The 25,832-nt window shown below is 41.8% G+C and overlaps 1 protein-coding gene across 1 annotated transcript in view; it reads left to right on the top strand.

Moving 5' to 3' along the window:
- The window catches only part of SMOC1 (SPARC related modular calcium binding 1), a 410,799-nt gene extending 387,403 nt beyond the window's left edge, over window positions 1-23,396 (top strand). The window contains exons 10-13 of the mRNA XM_030215156.1: window positions 9,950-10,055; window positions 14,436-14,683; window positions 23,001-23,051; window positions 23,211-23,396. Of these exons, the coding sequence (XP_030071016.1) occupies window positions 9,950-10,055; window positions 14,436-14,683; window positions 23,001-23,051; window positions 23,211-23,227 (422 nt within the window). The 3' untranslated portion in view covers window positions 23,228-23,396. The remainder of the gene's footprint in view (window positions 1-9,949; window positions 10,056-14,435; window positions 14,684-23,000; window positions 23,052-23,210) is intronic.
- Window positions 23,397-25,832: the final 2,436 nt, after the last annotated feature.

Below are 25,832 nucleotides of genomic sequence, written 5' to 3'. Positions count from 1 at the left end.
CTTAAAGAAAACAGGAATAGTGGAAAAACAGAACTGGTCTATTTTTATTTCTGTAACAAAATGAATCATAAATTAGAGACCCTTTTACCAAAGCTAAGTGCACACTAAGGGGTTCTTTTATTTTAGAAAGTGTCCAGCGCACCAATTAGTGAGTGGGTTTGCCACGCGGCCAAGCCACTTTGTAGCATGGCGGAAAAATGCTAGAATTGTAATTTGTGGCAGTAATGCCGGCGCACTGATTTCACAATTGGCGTGTGGCCATTTCTACCTGAGCCCTTATCGTCAACTATCTAGCTGGAGGTAAGAGCTCTCGCACTAATCCTGTGGTAATTGGACAGCTGCACAGTTACCACAGGGCACACCTACTCCCCACCCCATGCTAGAAATCATTTCTATTTTCTAGCATGGGGATCACTGCATGCTGATCACAACAACACCACAGCATGCCCCATGGTGGTGATGTTTTGCTGCATTTTACCCATGTGGTAGCCTCACCACCCTTTAGTAAGAGGGCCCCTAAGAAAATTAGCACATTCGATGGGCCAGATTCTATATATAGCACCTAAAAAATCCACATGGATTTAAGCGTATTCTATAAGATTTAGACATGGAGGGGCATAATCGAACTGGGCGCCCATCTTTAAGAGGCCCATCTCTAAGGGGTGGGGCATCCTGCATTATCGAAACAAGATGGGCGTCCATCTTTTGTTTCGATAATACGGTCAGGGACGCCCAAATCTTGACATTTAGGTCGGCCTTAGAGATGGGCGACCTCGGTTTTCGCCAATAATGGAAACCAAGGACGCCCATCTCAAAAACAACCAAATCCAAGGCATTTGGTCATGGGTGGAGCCAGCATTCGTAGTGCACTGGTCCCCCTGACATGCCAGGACACCAACCGGGCACCCTAGGGGGCACTGCAGTGAACTTCATAAATTGCTCCCAGGTATATAGCTCCCTTACCTTGGGTGCTGAACCCCAACCCCCCCCCCAAACCCACTCCCCACAACTATACACCACTACCATAGCCCTTAGGGATGAAGGGGGGCACCTACATGTGGGTACAGTAGGTTTTGGAGGGCTCACATTTACCATCACAAGTGTAACAGGTGGGGGGGATGGGCCTAGGTCCACCTGCCTGAAGTGCACTGCACCCACTAAAAACTGCTCCAGGGACCTACATACCGCTGTGATGGAGCTGGGTATGACATTTGAGACTGGCATAGAGGGTGGAAAAAAATGTGATTTCATTTTTTTTGGGTGGGAGGGGGTTGGTGACCACTGGGAGAGTAAGAGGAGGTTATCCCCAATTCCCTCTGGTGGTCATCTGGTCAGTTCAGGCACCTTTACGAGGCTTGGTCATGAAAACAAAGGGACCAAGTAAAGTTGGCCAAATGCTCGTTAGAGATGCCCTTCTTTTTTCCATTATCGGCCAAGGACGCCCATCTCTTAACCACGCCCCCGTCCCGCCTTCGGTACACTGCCGACACCCCCCCCTTGAACTTTGGTCATCCCTGCGACAGAAAGCAGTTGAGGATGCCCAAAGTCGGCTTTCGATTATGCCAATTTGGGCGACCTTAGGAGAAGGACACCCATCTCCTGATTTGTGTCGGAAGATGGGCGCCCTTCTCCTTCAAAAATAAGCAGGATAGTTTATAGAATACACTTAGTTGATATTGTAGCGCCCGTTTACACCAATGAAAACCTGGTGTAAGTCCATATGCATATGTTTAGGTGGAATGACCCGTATTCTGTAATTATACACTGACATTTTGGCACTCCCATGAAGTGCCCATAAACACACCCTTTTTAAACTACGTGCATTTATTTTTAACTGTGCGCTTTTCAATTTAGGCGCCTTTCTTTATAGCATATGCTTAGCGACTTCTGCGCATAAATTCTGATAACTGCCAATTAGTACTCGTTATTGCTTTTTAAATGCTGTTATCAGCGCTCACTAGCGTGTTAAGCCAATTAAGTTACGCACCGTGTTATAGAATGCGTGCCTATTTAAGTGCTTAAATCTAAGCGCACTATATAGAATCTGGGGGAATATGCTGCATGCCCTATTTTATACCTGTGGGCCACATGGCACTTACCTCATGCTGCTGTCCGTTAGCGCAACTTCAGTGTTACAAAAATGGATACAAATTTGATTTAATAAAAAAAATTACTTTGAGCTGTAGAGCCATGTTATCAAAGTTTTTTTTAGCCCATGAAATTCTCTGTATAAAACAGATATCACTGTTGCACCAGTTATAATGCATGGATCTTGCAGAAAAATGATGGCAAAAATGTTCCATACCACAAGCTTCTACTACTGGTGGTACAAATTAGAAAACGTTTTCCAAGCTCTACGAATAGCAGGAGGCCCTCAGAGATTGGAATATCCCTTTAGAAATGACAGCTGGCCAAGGAGCATCCTCCTTTGATATCACATTGGCCAGCCATTGACAAATAATTGCAAGAAAAGGGAGGAGCACTTCTTCCAATGACAGCGCAATTGCCCCAAGGCAGTTGTTTATTGAGCCTATTGCGAAGCCCACCCTTGTCCACCAGGGGTCTCTAGTATTCCAGAATCTTCAGAATCCCTCAAGGAAATGAAAATTGAAGAGAAGCAGAGTCATACAGTTATGAGAGCTGTTTCTTGCATAATGAGAGTCCTTTTGAAACCTGCAGAACTGATCTGAGGAATATCTTTTCAGTAGATATTTTGTTTTATTGTATTTAAAGGTTGTTGAGTTGCTGTGAATGTTTTTAAATTACAGTTCAGATAGAATCTAAGAAATAACCAATCTACCCAGTGTGCATGGGAGACAAAGTGATTAGAGGGATACATGCTGTCTTTTTGGAATCTATTTCCTCCATATCCTTTACTCTAAAGGTTTCTATATTATTAAAAGGTTTCTTTTTGTTTAGATTTTTTGCTATAGCAAAACATTACTAAAGAGACTAACAGGACCTGCCATCCAGAACTAATGGGGCCTAGCTTCCCAAACACAGGTCTATGCATATGTGGATCCTGTGCCCCCTAAAAAAAATCCTGCCAGAATCAATGGGTAAGAAGGGCAACCAGCTGGTCTGCCAGCCTTGGGGGGTCAAAACTCACTTTCTCTAAGGACAGGCCACTGTTGGTTTTTTGGATTTAGCTCATGCTTTTTGTCAATTGCACATAATGCAGCAGGGCATGCTTATCCACTCCTACCCTAGCTGAGATAATATTTAATCACCTCTCTGACCTCATGTGCAACTTTCTTTAAATTAGTCCTTTATTTTCTAACTCCTCTTACTCTTTTACCTATCTATATGTTCCATCTTTGCTTATACCCTACGCTGTCTATTTAAATGTTTTATTACGTATTGTGTTGGCATTGTTAGTATGCTATACCATACTTTGTATTGTTATTTGAATACTAGTATAAAAGGCCCGTTTCTGCCTTTGATGAAACGGGCCCTAGCCGGCACCGGACTCCCTTCCCCTCCCCTTACGGTTGTGTCCCTGGTGGTCTAGAGGTACCTGTTCGGTCGGGGCAGGAACGAAAGACCCCCTCTTTCCTGCCCGTAGCGGTGCTGGTAGGTGCCTTGCTGCATCGTGTGGGATTCCAGCTCTCGGCGTTTCAAAATGGCCGCCGAGAGTTGAAGTCTCGCGATTCCCATCACAAGGGGATTCTTCTCCGTCTCCTTAAAATTCCAGATATAATAAGCTCGTGTGATGGGAGGTAATGTATCCTTATCCATTCCTAGTATTTCAATCATATATCTCTTAACCATTTCTAATGGAGAAATTAATGGTGATTTGGGGAAATTAAGAAACCTAAGGTTAAGCCTTCTAACCTGGTTCTCCAGGTACTCTAAGCGTTTATGCAGGAAATTATTGTCCTTAACCAAAGCAGTTTCCAAAGTCCCCATTTCATGAATCGTAGTATCCACATTTTCCATTTTTAAGGATTGCTGTGCAGTCACTTGCGCTTGAATCAGAGCAGCCTCAGAAAGAGTCTTAATATCAGAAGTATTTTCTTTCAAAGTGTTTTGCATAGTGGATTGAATGTTGTAAATCATATCCCACAGTGACTCAAGCGTCACTATAGCAGGTCTAACCACGCCAGTTACAGGTAAGGAAGAGTGAGGTTGAATCTCATTGCGAGCAAGTTTAGAAACAATATCTTGCGGTAATACCTTCAATGCTAATTGAATTTGTTGTTCTCGACCCTGAGATCCACTCTCCACCGCTGCAGTCCTCCCCTCAAACAGGTCTGGTCTCACCGCTTCGGTATCCGTCTCTGTTCGGGCTGCCTCAATTCACTTCCTGGCTGCGGCGGTGCTATGCGTTCCACGGGGCTCATGGAAGCCCCATTACCGCTCTCTATCGACGTCAACGCGTCGACAGTGGCAGATGGGGTCGATGTACTCAGAGAACCCGGGTGCTGTTTGGAAAATTGCAAGGTCGTTTGCCTCAATGATGAAATGGCTTCGGGAGCCGAGGGGTACTCCTTAACCTTTCCCCTCCGCTTCCCCATTAGCAACGATGAAGCGAAGGCACCGAAAAAGGTAAAAGACTAGAGCAACTTCCAGGAGCAAACTCAGGAACGTCTGTTCAGAGCGCCATCTTGGAATCCCTCTATGCATTAGAATTTTCTAAGGCCAGATTTTACCACACTTTACTGAAAGAGCCCCTAAGTTTGTCCCTGAAACAATGGAGGGTTAAGTAACTTGCACAAAGACATAAGGAACATCAGTGAGATTTGAATGCTGGTTTTTATGGCTCTCAGTCCACTGCGCTAACCATTAGGCTACTTCTCTGCTGCATGCCACAGGAGCAGGCAGCAAAATTGTTACGTCAAACACAGTGAAGGTGACAAAAAGATGGAAGACAGATGATGTCCAAGGTATAAAATGTTGATTAAAATATCCAGTGACTCAACACGAGTCATGTTTCGGCCACAAAGGCCTACCTAGGAGTCTTCTGTCTGGATGTTCCTTAACACACCACCTCTCCAAATAAAACAATGAATAATAAAACATCTTATACAACAAAAGGTATCCCTCAGTAGTAAAACCAAGCTAAATTGTTATACTACTTTTCTGTAACTTCTAGTGTGAGGCTCTGCAATGGAAGGGTGACAAATCTATTCTCAAAGAGTAACCCTCCACTGCAGTGGACTAAACCTCTGGAAAGCTATCCCCCTCCACCGTGGACTGCCCAAGGAACCATTAAGCCAGATAATGGGCCGCTCCCCAGCCCTACCTACCCTGAAAATTTGGGACATTTACTGTGATTTCACAAGTCTTTTGTTTTTCTTTGAAAAGTAGGCTCAAAAAGAAGGGACCCAATATGCAGGGGCAGGCTGGCCATATCACTTTAAACAGATAAATAATCAATATTATCAGAGACATTCCATCTATGCTGGACTTAAAGGTGGTCTTCTCAATAAATTACAAACAGCTCAAAATACTGCTGCTCGTCTTAAATGTAGATCTCCTCGCTTCGCCAAAGCCACTCCTCTTTTATATGAGCTACATTGGTTATCAATAAGACATAGAATAACTTTCAAATTGTGTGTTTTCATTCACCAAATTCTGTTTGGTCAAGTCCCATCATATATGAATAATCTTATTGAATTACCCCCTTGTAATGCTGTTTCATCATCTAGAGAATATCTTGTCTTACATTTCCTTATCTGTAAGAATGTGATATATAAAACAATTCACTCTGCTAATTTCTCCTATCAAGTCACCAAAATTTGGAATTCTCTTCCTAAATCAATCAAGTTTACAGATGATTACCTAACTTTTAGAAATCTACTAAAAACACATTTCTTCGTTCTGGCCTTTCTGAATACAAAGAACTCTTTGAATTTTACCCATACCCTTTCCTTAATCTCGTTTCCCATCTAGTCCTGCCTAATTATGCTCTCACCTATCCACCCTTAATTATTTGTTTGTCCTTTAGATAGTCTAAATCCCTGGTTACTTACTGCATATGTATTAATTTGCTTCTTGAATTTATTGTAATTTCTGTTATATTCTGTACATTATTATGTTTTATTCGCTTTATTATTTGTTTGTAAGCCACATTGAACTTCAGTCTATTTCGGGCTAGTGGGGTATAAATGTCATGAATAAATAAATAAATGTGGAGGGGCATTTTTGAAAGGGATGTCCAAGTTGCGATTTGGACGTCCTTGCAAAACGGCGAAATCCAGGGGCGGCCCGTATTTTCAAAACAAGATGGACGTCCATCTTTCTTTTCGAAAATTCCGTCAGAGATGTCCAAATTCTTAAATTTGGACGTCCCTAGATTTGGACATCCCTAGCCATGGATTTTTCTGACTTTCGGCGATTTTCAAAACCAAAGACATCCATGTCAAAAACGTCCAAATGCAAGCCATTTGGGTGTGGGAGGAGCCAGCATTTGTAGTGCACTGGTCCCCCTGACATGCCAGAACACCAACCAGGCAACTTAGGGGGCACTGCAGTGGACTTCATAAATTGCTCCCAGGAACATAGCTCCTTTACCTTGTGTGCTGTGCCCCCCCCCCCCCCCCCCCCACTACCCACAACTGTACACCACTACCATAGCCCTTATGGGTGAAAGGGGCACCTATATATGCTCCAAAAGATCACCACATCAGCTTCCTCCTTTATTTGCCACCCATTTATCTTCTATTTGTCTTTGGACGGCTTCCTAAAGGAAAAGTCCATAGACCATTATTAAAATGGACTTGGGGAAAATCCACTGATCCACTGCTTATTTCTGGAATAAGCAACATAAAATGTTTTGTACTTTTTTGGGATCTTGCCAGGTATTTGTGACCTGGATTGGCTACTGTTGGAAACAGGATGCTGGGCTTGATGGACCTTTGGTCTGTCCCAGTAGGGCAATACTTATGTACTAAAGAAAGGAAACACCACCTGCTGGCCAATAGAAGAAATACATGTAAGGAATTAAGGCAGTTTTACAGGCTTAAAATCCCACTGTTTTGTCACAATTGCCAATTAGTGTTCATTATTGCTCATTAAAATCTGTTATCAATGCTGATTAGCTTGATAAGGCAATTAAGTTATATGCGTTGTTATAGTATACACCACGATTTCGGTGCAGAATACTAGGCATGATATATAGAATCCGGGGGTAAGTGCTTCTGCATCAGGGGCATATCTGAGGTTCGGCGGTAGGGGGGGCAGGGGCTAGAGTGAGGGGGCACATTATAGCCCCCCTACCGCCGTCAACCCTCCCCCCTACCGCCGTTAACCCTCCCTGCCCCGTCTGCCGCCGTCACCTACCCCCGAGGTCCGCTTCCTCCTGCCAGCTTTTTAAAATATTGCTTCAGCTGGCGGGGGACCCCAACCCCCCGCCAGCCCAGCCGTGGTCTTCTTTAACTTCTTCATCCTCGTCGTGCTGAAAGCTGCATGCATCCTTAGTTCCAGTTGGACGGAGTCTGACGTCGCAACACGTTGACGTTACAACGTGCTGCGACGTCAGACTCTGTCCAACTGGAACTAAGGCTGCATGCAGCTTTCAGCACGACGAGGATGAAGAAGTTAAAGAAGACCGCGGCTGGGCTGGCGGGGGGGTTGGGGTCCCCCGCCAGCTGAAGCAATATTTTAAAAAGCCGGCAGGAGGAAGCGGACCTCGGGGGTAGGTGACGGCGGTAGGGGGGTCCGGGGCGAAATCTGCGGGGGCCCAGGCCCCCATGGCCCCATGCAGATACGCCCCTGTTCTGCATTAATCAGGAGCAGTTATTTATTTATTTATTTATTTATTTATTGCATTTGTATCCCACATTTTCCCACCTCTTTGCAGGCTCAATGTACCGCATGTTAATCTGAGTGTTAACACACAACTGCAGTAAATAAATAGTAGAAATGCCCAAAATAAGTGCTGCATTAAATTTGCAGCTACCCTGTGGAAAAATCCTGCATTTAGCCATATTAACTGCAAATTTTACTGTGATTTTTCTTTCTTTTTTTTACTATATTTTGAAATATGATGTAATTTGTTCAGTTTATTATTGGAATTGTTATGATTTCAAATCTCAAATTAAAAAAGATCCAAATGTTGTGGTAGCTCTTTATACTAAACAGTGAATTGTAAACTTCAACCTGGCTTGCACAGGAAGCAAGTGAAGTTTATGCATTATTGAGATAATGTGCTCCTGCCATCTATTAAAGTCTGGCAGCAGTTACTTTGTACTATTTGGAGGCTTGTTGAGATCATTTTGGACAATCACTGATACAACACATTACTTAATCCAGTCTATGTATCTCACCAGACTGGATCAGTACGGCCAGGATTTCTGAAATCAAATATGGCTTCTGCCACTGAATATACATGTACAGCTTTTAATGAATATATCCTAACAAGGAAAAGAGAGTATCATAAATGATATCACACAAAAATTCTCTCTACTATGAAGGCAAAATTGGTACTTCAGAAAGACTACAGTTCTGTGAAGTGCATCAAGCTTTAAAAATAGGAAAGGGAAAAAGCCTCTGGAGGTTGGATGGATTTCAGAGGCTTTTTCCCTTTCCTATTTTTAAAGCTTGATGCACTTCACAGAACTGTAGTCTTTCTGAAGTACTAATTTTGCCTTCATAGTAGAGACAATTTTTGTGTGATATCAGCTTTTAATGAATAACTTATCTGTTAGAAGTTATATCTGACATTTAACTGCTGCCATTTGGGCATATAAGTTATATGGAGAGCACATAAATTTTGCTGCTTTAAACCCAGTTGTTACCCTGCCCCAAATTCCTCCCCAGTTGAGATATTTGTGGTCATTCAGCAACTTGTGATGAAAGTAATCAATAATTATTTGTAAATGATCTTGGGAAGATGGAACCTGACTTCTCTTTTGAGATTTTGCTGTTATTTCTGGAATGTTTTTGTACACACGATTCACCATCTAGATGGTCTCGGAGCAGATCTCCTGAAGTGCTAAAGAATATAGCACACTGACTGGGACTCCCAACTGGGGACCTTTTCCTAAGGCGCGTAGGCGCCTATGTGCATCCATCGTGCGCCAAATTGGAACTACTGCCCGGCTACCGCGTGCCCCGGCCGGTAATTCCATTTTTTATGGGTGTCCAAAGTACGCGGTAGAAAATATTTTCTATTTTCTACCGCATGGCACTTACCTGGCGGTAATCGGCAGTTTACGCGCGCTGGCCACTTACCGCCCAATTAGCGCATGAGACCTTACTGCTAAGTCAGTGGGTGGTGGTAAGGTCTCAGGCTGAAAATGGACAAACGCTGGCTTTAATTTTGCCGCACATCCATTTTCAGCCACAAAAAAATGCCTTTTTTCCAATGTGCTGAAAAAATGACCCGCTTGCATCCAAAACCCGTGCCTATACCAGCACAGGCCACTTTTCAGTGCGCCTTAGTAAAAGGGACCCTTTATGTATTTAATTTAAAATACTAATATAACATCTAACACTGTTGGTGTTGTCCTAGGTGATGAACAATGAAACATAAGAAATAATATAACAAAAGAACAATAACATCAATCATAAAATACATTAACTTCAGAAGCCAGAATATGCAGTGGTAGAGTTTCTAGGATGAACATTTTGTTGTGGCCTGACAAAATGTCATGATGACAAAAGGAAACTGGCATGAATAAAATGTCATGTAGTAATATTAAAACAACTGAATTGATAATAACTGACAATATTTATATTTAAATATTTGTTTGAGGACATTTTGTCATGGAACCCATTTTGTGACAGAAAAAATGCACTCCCTCATCCCCAGACCCAGATCTTAAGTCTTTCTTCAAATGCAAAGAGAGACTTCTATATCAGGCACAGAGACTGACCAAGAGGTCTTCCTCTCTGAGGCAGTAGAAGATGATTACTTTGCCAATGGCCCATGAATCTCTCCATCTCTGATGTGGTCTTAAATGAACTTTTCTTTCTGTTTTCTTTCTTAAATCTCTTCTTGTAGGTTGTCCAGATGGGAAGAAAGTTGAATTTATCACTAGCTTACTGGATGCTCTCACTACAGATATGGTACAAGCCATCAACTCTGCCGCCCCAGTGGCAGGAGGGAGGTGAGTAACAGGATATTAAAATAAAGTAGGGTATTAAAAAGCATCAGGCAGCTCTTTGTCCATCAATTAAAGCTATCATTCTGGAAATGTTCTGAACTGAATTATTTTGTACTATGTTTTAACTGTATTTTGTTATGTTAGGTTTGGATTGTATTGTATATTAATTGTATTAACGCATCATGACCTAGATAATCAAGCTACCTGTGGTCTAGCAAACCCTGAACGTAAATTTGATCCACAAGTTTTGCCACAGTAATGAAACAAAAACTATATGGACAGTTTTCCTTTCATTATTGCCAAAGAAAAGATTAGCCAGAGATTTGTATCTGCTTTCTCTGCATGTTACCTTTTTTGTGTACTGGGACTGGTGCTTTTTAACATTTTATAAATGACTAGTAAAAGTGGCCCATTTCGGAGAGCAATGAAACAGGTGCTAGCGAGGTTTTGTTGTTTTAGCGATGTTCCGGGGGGGGGGGGGGGGGGTGAGTGACATACCAACACCGTGTGGTCCCGTATCCTTGCATTATTGTAGCTCCTCAATCGGTGCTTCCTGCGTGTGTAAGGTATTGGTGTGTGTCATTCGGTAACATAGCATTGTGGGTGCTGTTTGATTGGTCCTCCGTGGCTCCGCCCTCGACGTCATGACATTGTACGTGAGGGCGGGCCAGACAGTCATGGTTCCACTGCAATCTACACCATGACGGAAGTTGGAGTTGGAAAATGTTGCTTCATTAGAACGTTGGGGTTGTAAATTATGTCCGGAAGGGGCGTGGCTAAGGGCGTGTCTACTGAGTGAGGGTGAGTATTGGTGACAGCCTCGGAGGGTGAGTGGTCCTGACAGTTTACCCTAGGAACAGTAGATTCAGTGCTTCACTGAACGTTGGAGGTGAGAATTATTTATATAGATATGGAAATTGGAATGACAAGTGAGGTGATTAAATGTGTAGATGACATTGGTTTCCAGTGGAGGCCGCGTTTAAATTATATGTTATGGTTTACAACATCTTGTATGGTAAAGCTCCATCATATATGTCAGATTTAATTGGGTTTCCTGATATTACTAGGTTAGGGGTTTCTAGAAATCCTTGCCTACTTCTAAATCCTAACTCCAAAAATATTTGTCTAAAACATTTGCTTTTTAGGCTGCTCGTGTATGGAATTCCTTACCAAGTCAACTAAGAACATTAACTGGTTATTCTTTATTTAGGAAATCTTTGAAGTCTTTCTTAAGACATTTTAAATATCTTAATGATTTGTTAGGAATTGATATTTCTGCTGTAATTTTCCATGATATGTCTTGGGTCTCTTAAACTTGTAATCCGCATAGAACTTTGAGGTGGTTGCAGATTATAAGAATAACTATAATGTAATGTAAAACAAACTATATAAATTTATTAAAACATATGTGGACTGTGAAAAATTGCAGGAAGACCTTAGGAGATTGGAAGGCTGAGCATCCAAATGGCAGATGAAATTTAATGTGGATAAATGCAAAGAGACGCACATTGGAAAGAATAATCCAAATCATAGTTACCTGATGCTAGGGTCCACCTTGGGAGTCAGCATCCAAGAAAAAGATCTAGGTGTCATTGTAGACAATATGCTGAAATCTTCTTCCCAGTGTGCAGCGATGGTCAAAAAAGCAAACAGGATGCTAGGAATTATTAGGAAAGGGATCGTAAATAAGACTAAGAATACTATAATACTTCTGTATTGGTCCATGGTGCAACCTCACGTTGAGTATTGCATTCAGTTCTGGTCGCCGTATGTCAAAAAAGAGATGAGAATGAGGAGTCTTAGGAATCCCTTGTAAATCTTCTCAGAACAGGTGACCTGATGAATGCAAGTCAACCTTCTGGGAGGTTGTTGACTGGGCATTACTGGCCAGCCTACCACCTGCAAGGCCGCCAACCCTCTGTACTGGACACAACCATGCCAAGGACACAGACTGCCATCATTAAGGCCAATGCAACCCAGGCAGCCTATATACCTCAACCTTGCTTTTGAAGTCCTTGCTGCAGGTATTACTGCCCTCTCCAACTAATTACTCCCCTCCAAGCTTGGATACCCCTGTCTCAAATAATGCCTCAACAATACCTGAAATGTGACATGTTCGGTAAACAACAGTGCAAGATTTTAAAGCATAATACATTCTGGCTAGACAAATTTAGCTGCTTAATGATGTCAGGATGAGCCCCATGTATTAGCAGCAAGAATAGTGACAAGAAAGCAGATCGGACCTATGACTTGTGAGTGTTTTTAAAGCCCCATGCCCTTTAAACCACTTACCCCCTCCTGCCTAGAAATTTAAAATGGACAATTAGTATTTCCCCCCATCTCCCACCCACAATCCAAGATGGTCATCACCCTAGCCAGTATTCCTTTTCTCCTAGCAAGCACATCAAGAGAAGGAAGGAGGGACACGGGCCAGCATGTGAGAGCCTAAAATCTGAGGCACCACAGAACTTATCAGATCGAGAAGGGAGGAGGGAAAGGGGCCAGCATGTGAGAGCCTAAAATCTGAGACACCACAGAAGTTATCGGATCGCGCACTGAGTAGCAGTAGAGGTAGCGATGTGCCCAGTTCAGCAGCCCATTGACATGTATCCGCAGTAGTATCCTGAACCATCACAGCGATTGATGACATGGCAGGCAGTGAATGCCCTGACCTCCAACCTCCACCATCATGGATGCCAAGACACATGCTGTGTCTATGCACCTGGCATAGCACCATAGTTTTCTATTACTGTATGTTCTATTACCATATTTCTTCTTTCAGCTAGTGGTTCAAAACTATTTTTGGTCTCCAAAAGTCAAGAGATTTATACCAGTTAAATACATACCATCTGTGTTGTGCAAAGATATTTCTTATAAGGCTGTTGGTATTTCATAGACATAACAGGTGCCAGAGTCAACAAAACAAGCTGCTTCTGAGCTCTCACAATGTTCATGAAATGAATCTTTAAAAAGTAAACCAGGTACGGGCAGATGGAAATACGCCTTCTTATGTTGTGGTCTGCTACTCCGAGCCACCGTTCATCAAATCCCCTAAGTAATTTTGTTCCTAAATTGGTTTTATTGAAATGTTTGTGTCTCTTCCAGGTTTGTACAAAATGTATTTTATGTAGTCTCACATAAGGCTGTTACAGCAGGCTGATGTTAACCTTTTGATGAATCTGGAAGAAGCATGCAGTTTCAATAAAACTGATTTGGAAACTAAATTACTATTGGGAAAGCCTGAGGTATATGAGTAATACAAAGGGCGGCCTGAAGCATGGATAGGGTGATGTGGTGCCCAAGGCCAGAAATGCTCAGTTGTACAAAAAAGCACAAGGGCAGACGGTCTGCAAACTCCAAGATGGAAAATGAACAAAGCAGATCGTTAACAAGCAAAAAATAATTTATTAATGGAAAGCAGATTGTAATATATGTATACACACAAACAGCCCGACACAGGCCGTGTTTCGCCCAACAGGGCTGCTTCAGGGGCTATACGATAGTCCTTCGCTATCAAGTGTAAGGACAAATATGAAAAGTCCTACCTATAAATATAAAGAAAATCGCTTTATTCTGAAAAAACAGCTGGATCAGAGATGCCAAAACATAAACTGCTGACTTGGAGTCAGTACTACAGTCTCATATCTCCGATTGTAGCACCTAAATCTACGTGCCAATGAAAACATGGCGTAAACCCTGGCAAGTAGATTAGGCGCAGAGGGCCATGTTCTATAAAAATGTGCATAAATTTTGGAACACCAACGAAACACCCATTTCCCCGCCCATAACCACACCCCTTTTTGCCTGTGCATGTTAGTCACACTGTGTTACAGAATATATTTAGCGAGTTGTGCGTGTAATTTCTAATTATTGTCAATTAGTGCTCCATATTGCTTGTTAAGTGCTGTTATTAATGCTAATTAGATTGTTAAGCCAATGAATTTAAATGCGTTGTTACAGAATACGTTTGGATTTCGGCATAGAACTCTAGGTGCGCTATACAGAATCTGGGGGTAAGCGCTGACCGGGAATATTCAGCGGGAGATAACCACTCAACCCAGTGCTGAATATCGGCACTAGCCAATTAGCCACTATGCACTAATGTGAATATTCAGCCGAGATAACTAGCATGAGAAACTTTTTTTTTTTAGTATGGCTGTGGAGTGGATAATAAACTGTATAAACATGCATTTTAATGTGGTCTGTGGTAGTGGTTTCAGTGCAAGTTAATACTCGCGCTGAAACCATTTGAGCACTGCTTGGCCAGTAAAACCGGGTTAATGCATGCTAATGCTTTGTGCGTTGGCCCCTGAGCTGATAAACCTATATTATTTCTTTGAAAACATTATTTTATTTGTGTGAGGTTTCTGTTTTATATTCCAGATTCTCAGAACCGGATCCCAGTCACACGCTGGAAGAACGGGTTGTTCACTGGTACTTCAACCAACTGGACAACAACAGCAGCAATGATATCAATAAGCGAGAGCTGAAACCTTTCAAACGCTACGTAAAGAAGAAAGCCAAGCCCAAGAAATGTGCCCGGCGCTTCACCGAGTACTGCGACCTGAACAAGGACAAGTCCATCTCGCTACAGGAGCTGAAGGGGTGCTTGGGAGTCAGCAAGGAAGCAGGTGGGTACCACCTCCTTTCCAAATTTCAGCACTGAGGCACCACAGGAACTGCAGGCAATTAAAAACTAACTACTCAGATTTACCTCGACTCTGGGATGAGACATGGAGGGGCATAATCGAAAGGGACGCCCAAGTTTTAATGAGGACATCCTCGAAAAACGTCCCGATGCAGGGGGTGGGGGGGGGGGGGGGGAACCCATATTATTGAAATAAGATGGACGTCCAGCTTTAGTTTAGATAATATGGTCAGGGACGTCCAAATCTTGAAATTTTGGTCGTCCTTAGACTTGGTCATTTCTGATTTTCGGCGATAATGGAAACCAAGGACGTCCATCTCAGAAACGACCAAATGCAAGCCCTTTGGTCATGGGAGGAGCCAGCATTTGTAGTGTGCTGGTCTCCGTAACATGCCAGGACACCAACCGGGCACCCTAGGGGGCACTGCAGTGGACTTCAGAAATTGCTCCCAGGTACATAGCTCCCTTACCTTGTGTGCTGAGCCCCCCAACCCCCTCCCCCCAAAAAACCCACTACCCACAACTGTTGTCATGGACCCGAGTATGACATCTGAGGCTGGCATAGAGGCTGGCAAAAAAATATTTTGAAAGATATTTTTTGAGGGTGGGAGGGGGTTAGTGACCACTGGGCGAGTAATAGGAGGTCATCCACGATTCCTCCGGTGGTCATCTGGTCATTTCGGGCACCTTTTTTGTGCCTTGATCGTGAGAAAAACACGATCAGGTAAAGTCGTCCAAGTGCTCGTCAGGGACGTCCTTTTTTTTTCCCATTATGGATCGAGGAAGTCCTAGTGTTAGGCACACCCAAGTCCCACCTTCGCTACGCCTCTGACACGCCCCCTTGAACTTTGGCCATCCCTGCGACGGAAAGCAGTTGAGGATGTCCAAAATCAGCTTTTGATTATACCGATTTGGACGGCCCTGTGAGAAGGACGTCCATCTTCCAATTTGTGTCGAAAGATGGGCGTCCTTCTCTTTCGAAAATGAGCTCGATGGTGAAACACTATTTTACATAACATAGAGACTTAAATAGAGACATCCAGGTCATGACGAATTCCAGTGATATTTTGGATTAGAATCTGCCAGGGGGAATTGCTGTTGTACAATGATAAAAGTGTAAATGGGAACTGTGCAGTCAGTGATATTTATAATGAGTGCGTGCATAAATGTGCATAACCGCATAAATGTGAGAGGCCATACATATTGGTGGGACAAGGGTACGTCTCCCACTTATGCGCACAACTTTGTAAGTTACGTGCATAGATGCCCATTTACACCTGCTATTGATGCTTAAATGTATGTGTGCTGATTCCGAGTTACGCTAGTATTCTCTAATGGAGTCTGAGCGCCAAGGTGTGGTTATTAAAGGTGAAAGCTGGGGTTTAGTATTAGCGTCTAGGACAGATATATTTGAAATTTTGCATGTTAGATATCCATTATCCCCCGAATTCTATAAAAAATGCTAAAAATTGTGTGCTCAAATTTGGGTATGTCCCCAATTTGTGCAAGCAATTTAATTGAATAACAAGCTAATTAGCACTGATAATTTGCTTGTTAACAAGCAATTATTGGCACTAATTAGATTTAATTGAAATGTATGCACTTAAATTTAGATGCTGGATCCACACCTAAATTTTATGCATGAATCCAAAAAAGGAGGTGCAGAAACGGGAGGCTCATTGGGGGCATTCCTAGAAGTTATGCATGTAATTATAGAATAAGGGGAAACTGTGGCTAATGTAGGTGCAAGGATTTGCACCACGATTCAGTTGAAGCAAATGGCCGCGCCTAAAGTTAGATGCGATTCCCGGGCGTAAGCGCTATTCTACAAACCGTGCCTAACTTTAAGTGTGCTTTATAGGATAGTGTTTATTTCCATGCCAATCTTTTAGGCGCCATATATAAAATCTAGCCCTATGTGGAGAATTTTTTGAAACATTTTATTTTGTAATCTGTCCTGAACTGATGGTTGGGCGGAATATAAGGGTACAAAACTAAAGTAATTATACAATTAGCGCTGAGCATGCAGCATCAAGGCACCTAAATTATGGCTCCATGCAATTCTATAACCAGGCACCATAATGAAAACAAAAACCCAGAAAAAAAACCCCGACATTTTCTAGCTCCCCATTCGTAGTCAGTATTTAAGCAATTTATCTGACCAGGAAAGGCTCCTGGCCGTTTAAATCACCTCTCTGGGGCTAACTGCGGATATTCAGCAACATTTGGGGGCCCTTTTACTAAGCTACAGTAAAAAGTGGCCTGTGGTAATATGTACACATGAAATTGGTGCACGTTGGGGCCAGTTTTTACCGCGGTTGTGAAAAAAGGCCTTTTTAAATGGGGCAGTTGCTAAAATCAAACGTAGCGTGTGGCCTGTCATGGTACGGCTGCCATAGGCAGTGACCATCATAAACTTTATAAGACTGCAGGTGAGTGAGAGAGATGAGAGAGCAGTGCTGAACCTGCGGGTGGGGGGGGGGGGGGGGGGAAGGAGAGGAGAGGCCAGACTGGGGGGGGGGGGAGGCTTAACCTGTAGACTAGGTGAGGCCAGAGCCTGGGTATTTTGGCACCCTGAATCTCAGTGCCCTGTGCCAGAACCTCACCTGGTCCAATGGTTAAACCAGCCCTGATGAGTAGGTAGCATTATTGATCTAAGGAGTTATGGTAAATCATAGTAGGACTTTTAGCAAAGGACTGTAGGATAGCCCTCGTATCAGTAGGCTCTTTCTAGTTATTGTAGTATGTGAGTAAAGAATGATGGACCCTGTAGAAAAGGAAGAAATCTGAGTATAGGGTTAGGGGCCCATGACCCTTCACAAATTTCACAACAGGTACACTAGTGGTCTGCTTTTTGTGAATATTCAGTGCCAGGCTGTGTTCAGATATGGGCACTGAATATTTGGGTATGCTGTGGCTTCTGGCACTTATCTGGTTACCAGTGATATTCAAACTGTTACCCAGATAACCTAGATAAAATTAGGATAGCCTTTTTACTGGTTACCTGGTTAGCGGAATGAATATTGCCCAGACTCTGCCCCTGGATTGCTCCCGTACTTGCCCGGATAGTGCCAAGGCAGTCTGACTGGATTTTCAGCAGCACTAACCAAGAAAATGCTGCCAAAACTTTGGGTATATCCCAGTGAGTGGTAATTTTCCGGGTAGGAGGCGCTTCTACCTGGAAAGGTTCTACTAAATATCAGGGTCCTAAAAATTTTAGAATGTGTGATTGATATCGACAGGTCCCTCAGATTAGAAGGGACTGTCCCCTGAAGAGCTCTGAAAGCCAAAATGTAGATTTTATTTAGTCATTCAGTGACCATATATTCTGAAAGGTTTAACCTAGTTATTTAAATTTAGTGGCACTGTCCATTTACGTGGCACAGCTACTTAGATAACTTGATGGTTAAAGTTATACCTGCTATTGATGTGACTGGCTTGGACATCTAGCTTAAAAGATTAGTAGCTAAATATCACTTAGGCATATAAGTGGGACATATAAGTGACACTACCCCTGGGATGACCCACATCCTGTCCCCTTTTCGGATGGATAATTTTGGTCATAATGACTTAGGGGGGAATTATCAATGCAGGCTACCATTAAGATGGTTATTTGACTATGTTGTGCTATTTTAGCACAGGGTCTCATTGCATAAAATGGGACCTGGCTAAAATAGCATGGCTTGTGGTAAAATAACCCATCAACAGTGGCCCACGCAGATAACTTCCCCCCTTATCCCCCAAATTCTATAAAAGTCACCAGAATTATGCAAGCAGATGTGGGTGCACTCACAATTTAATTAAATAATGAGCTAATTAGCACTAATAATTGGCTTACGATGCAGTGATTGGCACTAAATAGATTTAATTGGAATCTATGTGCATAAATTTAAGCACAGGATCTGCACCTAAATTTTACGTGCAAGTAAAAAATGAGGTGCGGAAATGGGAGGATCATAGGAGGAATAGGGATGTTCCTAACGTTTATGCATATTGTTATATAATAACTGTGAGTGTTGTGCAAAAAACAGAGGAAACCAGTCTTCGCAAAACTGTATACAGAAAATGAAGTTAAAATGAAATACAATAAAATGGTCGGTGAGAAGACTCGACACAGCGGTTAGATGCCAGATAAGAGAGAAAAATGTATCACATTATACAGTGAAAGATCAAAAAATTGATCATTTGGATGGCAAAAGGACTCCCAGATAGGCCGAAACACAGCTGTGTCGAGTCTTGCTCACCGACCATTTTATTGTATTTCATTTTAACTTCATTTTTGTTTATTAAATTGTTTCATTGTATACGGTTTTGCGAAGACTGGTTTCCTCCGTTTTTTGCACAACGCTCACACAGTTCTTCTGGATTCTTTGCGTATATTTCTTCTATTCACAAATTGCGCTATAGAAATGCTAAATAGTAGTAGTAGTAGTAGTAGTACTCGTAACAAGGCATTGATGTCCATAATAAAGGGTAAATACCTTTCCACCCCCTCCAAAATAATGTAAAATATATTTGTTCAAAAAGGGAGGAGACCTAGAAATAAGAATAGAAAAGGAAGCTAGGGAGACCAGAAGCAGTATGTGGATGTTTTAAAGATGATAGGTAATACTGCAGTTTTAAATGGCAATCTCACCATCTGTGAATGGTTTAGATTTCTGGAATTATCGTATACTCTGAGCGCCCTCTTGAGTTCACTTTAGGAACTGCCAGTAGAAGTAGATAAAAATGTTCCCATAGACTTTCAAAATTAGGATGTTTGCTTTTTATTTGGCTGATAGCCATCCCTCACCTGTTTCTCATGGGAAATAATAGAAGGGACTACAGAGAACATATATTTGCCACTTCTGCACTGGCTCATCTTAGTCAGGATTTTTTTCATTTCCTGCAATTTTTAAAATATTTCCCCTGCTCGAATTATCTGAAATGCATTCTAAAATAGAACCTTTGTCAAAGAAGCAGGTTTTAAAAAAACAGAGAGAAAATGTCTGTATTTCCTACAATCATAGAAATATTTAAGTACTTCACATAACTGAATGGATAATCTAAATGCTTAATTTCAATTAATGAATTGGATAAGTGAATTGTTCATAGATAATAAATACAATTAAAGTCAGCATTTTAAAAATCCTTCTGTACCCATTGATTACACTTCAGTATTTTTAAAAAAGCACATAAGTAGCAATAGGGTGACTGATATTCAAAAGATTTAATCAAGGGCTGCGATCTCTCTCTGATTGCTATGTGGAGATCTGTGTCTTTTTTGGGTTTCGTTGGCGTGACTAGATTCTTTTCTATTAAAAAATGGAAGTTCCTTTCTATAAAATCTGATGTATAGTAAATTGTATAATAAGCATAAACATTTGTATGATAAGTATAAACAAAATGCTCCCAGGTACCTTTGGGAGCTATCAGAACAAATCTTAGGTTCTGAAATGTCCCACCTGCCTACTGCTTCAAGTATGACTGGACAACTGATTGGACAAAATGTAAGCAGATAACTCTGGGTAGAGCTGGAATTCTGCCAGGGCGTGATCATACTTTAACCAGATAGCAGTGATAGTCAACACAGCGGGCGGGGGGGGGGGGGGGGGAGGAGGAAGAGTTATCAATATGGGCTACCGTTAAGGGGTTATTTTACCACAAGCTGAATTATGTTAGCACAGGGTCTTATTTTATGCAATGAGATCCTGTACTAAAATAGCACAACCTGTAGTAAAATAACTCATCTTAACAGTAGCCCACATTGATAACTTCCCCTCTTGCTGGTTAAAATTATCTGGTTGGAAAAATGCTGTCCTAGGGATAACTGGCTAGTTTTATCCAGTTAGCATTAGGCTAATATATTCAGTGGCCCAACTTAATTGAATAAGAGGGGCATTTTAGATATGATGTCTATGTCCAATTTTGGACATTTTGCATAAAACGTTCCAAAATCCGAATAGGAAAGAAGGTCATTTTCAAAAAAGAAAAATTCTATCTTTTTTTTTTTTTTTCCAAAAATACTGTTTTGAACAAGGTTTTGTGATTTGGATGTTTTGTTTTTTTGGTCCATTTTCATAGATTAACACTTGTATTATACACACTTGAAGAACAAGCACTGTTTTTTAACACTTGAAATAGTTTGTAATTCAAAAGGATGTCCATGTTTAACATTGTTAAAACCTAGGAACCCCCAACGTAACTAATGAAGCCAAGTCAGATCTCCCTGGACATAAGAGGGGCTTTGCTTTGGCTGTCAGAACATTCTCAAGCTGAAAGGTTCTGTGAGTGAGGCCTTTCCAACATACAGTACATGTAGTCATGGATTTGGAATTGTTTGGAATTTGCAACAAGGGACATCAGGATTCTTGGCATATCTCATATCATTCTGATACCCTGTCGGACCAGGGTGCACAGCCAGGCTTATGAGCAAAACTTGCCAGACAAATGATAGGAACTGAGGAACCCTAGGTAGCATTTATTCCTACCAGCTGTTGAGCTGGAAATAGTTTATTATAAACCCAGTTTTGCATAGGCAATTTAGAGAGGAACTGGGACCTCCAGGTTAGGACTCATAATTCTCAAAATATTTTGCATATTTAAACTTGATTTACTGCTATTGAAATACTGTCATGGGGGTCCGTTTACTAAGATGTGCTAACAGATTTAGCACCCGCTAACAATTAGCATGCGCTAAACATCGCGCAGTCCATTGTATACCTATGGGCTGCATGGCACTTAACACATACTAATCCATTAGTGTGCACTAAATCTGTTAGTGCACCTTAGTAAAAGGACCCCATAGTAGTTTACACATAAAATATAAAAGAAATGCAATATTAAAAATAGAGATGAAAATAAAAATCATAGTAGCCCTTTTACTAAGCCGTGGCATTATCTGAGCTTAGCGAGTCCTAACGTGAAACTTTCCTATGAGATAAGCCCATTTTTATAGCATCCCAAAAGAAAGGGATTTTGTCTTTTTTTATTTTTGCAGGTCCCTCACTAATTTTTCCATCAGCGCATGGAACTTTCAAAAATATTAATGCAGGAGCACTTATCGCTTTCTGTTTAGGAGATGCTAAGTGCTTCCACATTAACCCTGTGTTAACTATTTAGTGCATTCTAATGTGAACATGCTAGCTGATTAGCTCTTCCATGCCCACTCTCCACCCACTTCCCGTCCTCTTAAAAAATATTTTTAAAATAGTTTGCGCACGAGTGCCACATGCAAACAGGGAAATTACTGCAAGATGCTTTAGTGTATTCTGTTGTAAGCCTTTTTTGGCACCCTGAGCCCACGTTAGGGCTTTACACACCTTAGTGTAAGAGCCTACCAGCTACTGATTGTAGCAAGTCCCACTGTCATGATAGACAAGTATGCATGTTTATTCTAGATCAAATCAGGGGCGTAGCCAGATCTCGCAGTGGGAGGGGGCCACAGCCCGAGGTGGGGGGCACATTTTGGTCTGCCGCCACTGCCCTGCCGCTCCCCACCCACTGCCGCAGCACATACCTTGGCTGGCGGGTGTCCCCAACCCCTACCAGCTGAAGAGTTGTCCAGTACCAGTCTCCGGCGCCGCCACATTGCCTACCCTGCTCTCTCTTCCCTCACATCGCGCACGCTCCTTTTAGTGAAATTGAGCATGCTGAGTTTCACTAAAAGGAGCATGCTGGACATGAGGGGAAGACAGAGCAGGGCAGCCAATGCGGCGGCACCAGAGACCGTGGACAACGCTACAGCTGGCGGGGGTTGGGAACCTCACCAGAAAAATCAGGGGCCCAGAGAAAATTGGGGGGACCCAGGCCCCTGTGGCCCCACATAGCTACGCCACTGGATCAATTGTATCTCTAAAAAGATATGTCTTTAGGTTCCTTTTATAAGTTTGATAGGAGGATTTAAGGTGAAAGATAATTGGGGAGCTTCTTCCAAATTGTGGGACCTACTACAGTAAAGACAGAATTTTGGATGTGATCATAAAATATTTGCTGAATCCTTTTGTAGAAAGGGAAGCTAGGAACAATACGTGGGTATCTGCCTGCACATCCAGCAGCAACATCCCCTTGTGAAATTGGAGTTAGACGTCTATATTTTGGCCCTTCCCTAATCCCACCCAGACCACGCCCCTTGCCATAAGTATGTACTTCAGTTTTAGATGTCCATATCCTGGATGTCTAAGTGATGCTTTTCAGGTGTCGAAAACATGAATAGAACTTCTAAAATAAGGACCAAACTGTGGTAGAAAAAGAGATGAGCAGTGTATGATACTAGTATAAATGATTCTCCTGTGCCTTTTTTTTTTTTTTTTTTTTTGCAGGTAGCAATGCTGGAAGTTACCCAAGTAAAAGACATGGAACAAACCCATTCCGTAAGCATTTATTTTTCTGTTTCTCAGTCTTCACTTGAGGTTTCTGCAATTATAGCCTGCTGACCATGAGAATACAAAAAAGCTAGAAGATAATACAATCTTCTGCTGTCCTAGCAGTATCTCACAGCTCTTAATTGTGCCCCTTTGCTTCCCTCCCAGTAGGACGTCTTGTCTAAGAGGAGTAAAACCTTTGGGGTAAAAGCAGAACGTCAACAAGGATGGAAGAAAGGGCCCCAGCAGTTTGCCTGTAAGCGCTCTCTGCGACTCCACCCATCATAGATCAAGACAACGCACCCAAAACGTTTGCACTTTTATGATGCTTTCATTTGTCCTTTTTTATTATTATTTTTTAAATGCCATTATGTAATACTTGGTGTGTAGGGAGGGGGGTTGGGAAGGGCAGGGAAGCAAACCTTTTGTAAGCAGCTACTGACTAGTTTGGTTTTGAGTTTAAAACAGCTCAAGAAATGAAAGAAAGAGATTGTCTATATAGTGTATATAAATATATATGTAAATTGTACAGTTCTTTTGTACAGGCAGATGCATTCATGTATCATTTGCTCTTTCCAGTTTAGCTTTTATTAGTGGCTGGTGATGGTGCCCTTTGCAAATATTTTGAGATTATTAACTTAGCAATGTTCTCTGTAGTTTTATTCTACACAATACCTGCCATGATTGGACTGTTCACAAACTTGTGCAGTTTGAATATGTAAAAAAGAAACTTTGAAACATAGATCAAGATAAAATATAATTGCCAATTTAGGGGTCCTTTTACTAAGGTGTGCTGAAAAATGACTTGTGGTAGTGTAAGCGCGGGTTTTGGGTGTGCGACGATCCATTTTTCAGCACACCTGTAAAAAAGGCCTTTTTAAAATTTTTGCCGAAAATGAACATTCGGCAAAATCAAAATTGCCACATCTCCATTTTGGGTCCACGACCTTACCACCAGCCATTGACCTAGCGGTAAAGTCTCATGCGGTAACCAGCTGGTAATGACCTACGCTTGGCGTGCGTCCGAAAATAGAAATTATTTTTCGGCTGCGCGTATTGGCCGCGTGCCAAAAATGAAATTACTGCAAGATTCACGCAGTAGCCAGGCGGTAACTCCATTTTGATGCATGTTGGGCGCAAGTAGAACCTTATGTGGCTTAGTAAATGACCCCTTGGTCTGTGTGGCATCCCATGCAGTGGTTCCAAAACCTGGTCCTGGAGGCACCCCAGCCAGTCAGATTTTCAGGATACTCACATTGAATATTCATGAGAGAGATTTGCATACACTGCCTCCACTGCATGCTAATCTATCTCATGAATATTCATTTTGGGTATCCTGAAAACCTGACTGGCTAGGGTGCCTCCAGGACCAGGTTTGGGAACCACATACAGTAAAACACACAACCTATATAAAGGAGTGTTTCATTTGGGGATATTTATGACTAAAAAAAGTTTGAACTATCTTCAAACTAGCATCAAGGATCAAGATGCTGGACAATGAACTGCCCACCTGGGTCATCCAAAGAGATACCTTTGAAGGCAGATAATCCCACTTAATCAAAAACCCTTTAAAAGCCATATTTGCTAACCCTTTAGAATCCACCATTTGCAGGAATACATTTTGCTGCTACTCCTACCAAACCCAACATCTCTAGCTAGAATAATGCCGTAGAGCTCTTTTATATGAGTAATCAATAAGTGAAGTGACAGAGTAATACATTTATAGTACATCTAAAAAGCAAAAATATAATAGAGAATAAATTTTGTTCAAAAAACACATTTGGAAGGGACTCTAGAGGTCATCTAGCCCATCTCCCTGTGTAGATCCATATCATCCCAGATAAATGTTTGTCTAATCTGGAGAAATGCCTCCAAATTCACATACCATGACAAGAATGAGCCTCATTTTATTGCCAGGGCATGTTAGAGATTATCTCAGTCTTTCAGATTCATTGCTACTGTATTGCTTATTTCAACATGTCTCTGTCTGCTGTTAAGAGTCTGAAGTGTTGGAGATTTCTACATCTTCAGTGCTATCTTTGGTGTTTGTAATTAGAATTTATCCTAATGTTTAACCTACCACATTGTGTCCAGTACTTCTTAATTTTTCTCAATGGCAAATGAAAACAACTCATCACTGTGTTCCTCGTAAGTGCCTTTTCAACATTTGAAGACTGCTGTCAAATCCGTCCTTGGTCTCTTCTAGAATAACTAAATCCAATTCATTTTGCATCTTTTGATAAGTCATGGGATTTAGGCCTAGTATAGTTTTTGGTGTTCTCACTGGATTTTCACCAATTTCTCCATATCCTTCTTAAAGTTTGAGGCCCAAAACTGGACACATTGTTCTAACAATGGCTTTATTGGTGTTGAGTAGAAAGAGAAAATTGCTTAACTTGGTTTGCATATTGTTGTTTTTATTATTATTATTATTATTTTTTAGTAGAAAGTTTTATTTTTTGCTTAGGCAATGGCCATTATGTAATCATGGCTCCGGTGGGGTTGGGTGGCTGGGTATTAACCCCACCATTACTCTCCAGATTCTCAATCTCAGTCAAAACGCCAAGACAGAACCATGCCAGCTCCTAGCCCATAACTGTTTGGATCTAAGTTCAAAAGAGACCTATAATTCTCCTGATACAACACATCACATTCAATTTAGAATCCGCTATAACTCCCAGATCTTTTTGTGCAGAGCTACATTTTCCTTTCAATATTTATCCATTTAATTTTTTTTCCCTAAGCGTAGTACCTTATTGTACTTAAATGATACCATGGGGTTGGGGAAGT

The sequence above is a fragment of the Microcaecilia unicolor genome, chromosome 9 (assembly GCF_901765095.1).
Source record: "Microcaecilia unicolor chromosome 9, aMicUni1.1, whole genome shotgun sequence".
NCBI lineage: Eukaryota > Metazoa > Chordata > Amphibia > Gymnophiona > Siphonopidae > Microcaecilia > Microcaecilia unicolor.
The sequence above is the reverse complement of the archived record's forward strand: the minus strand, read 5'-3'. Positions and strand labels throughout refer to the sequence as shown.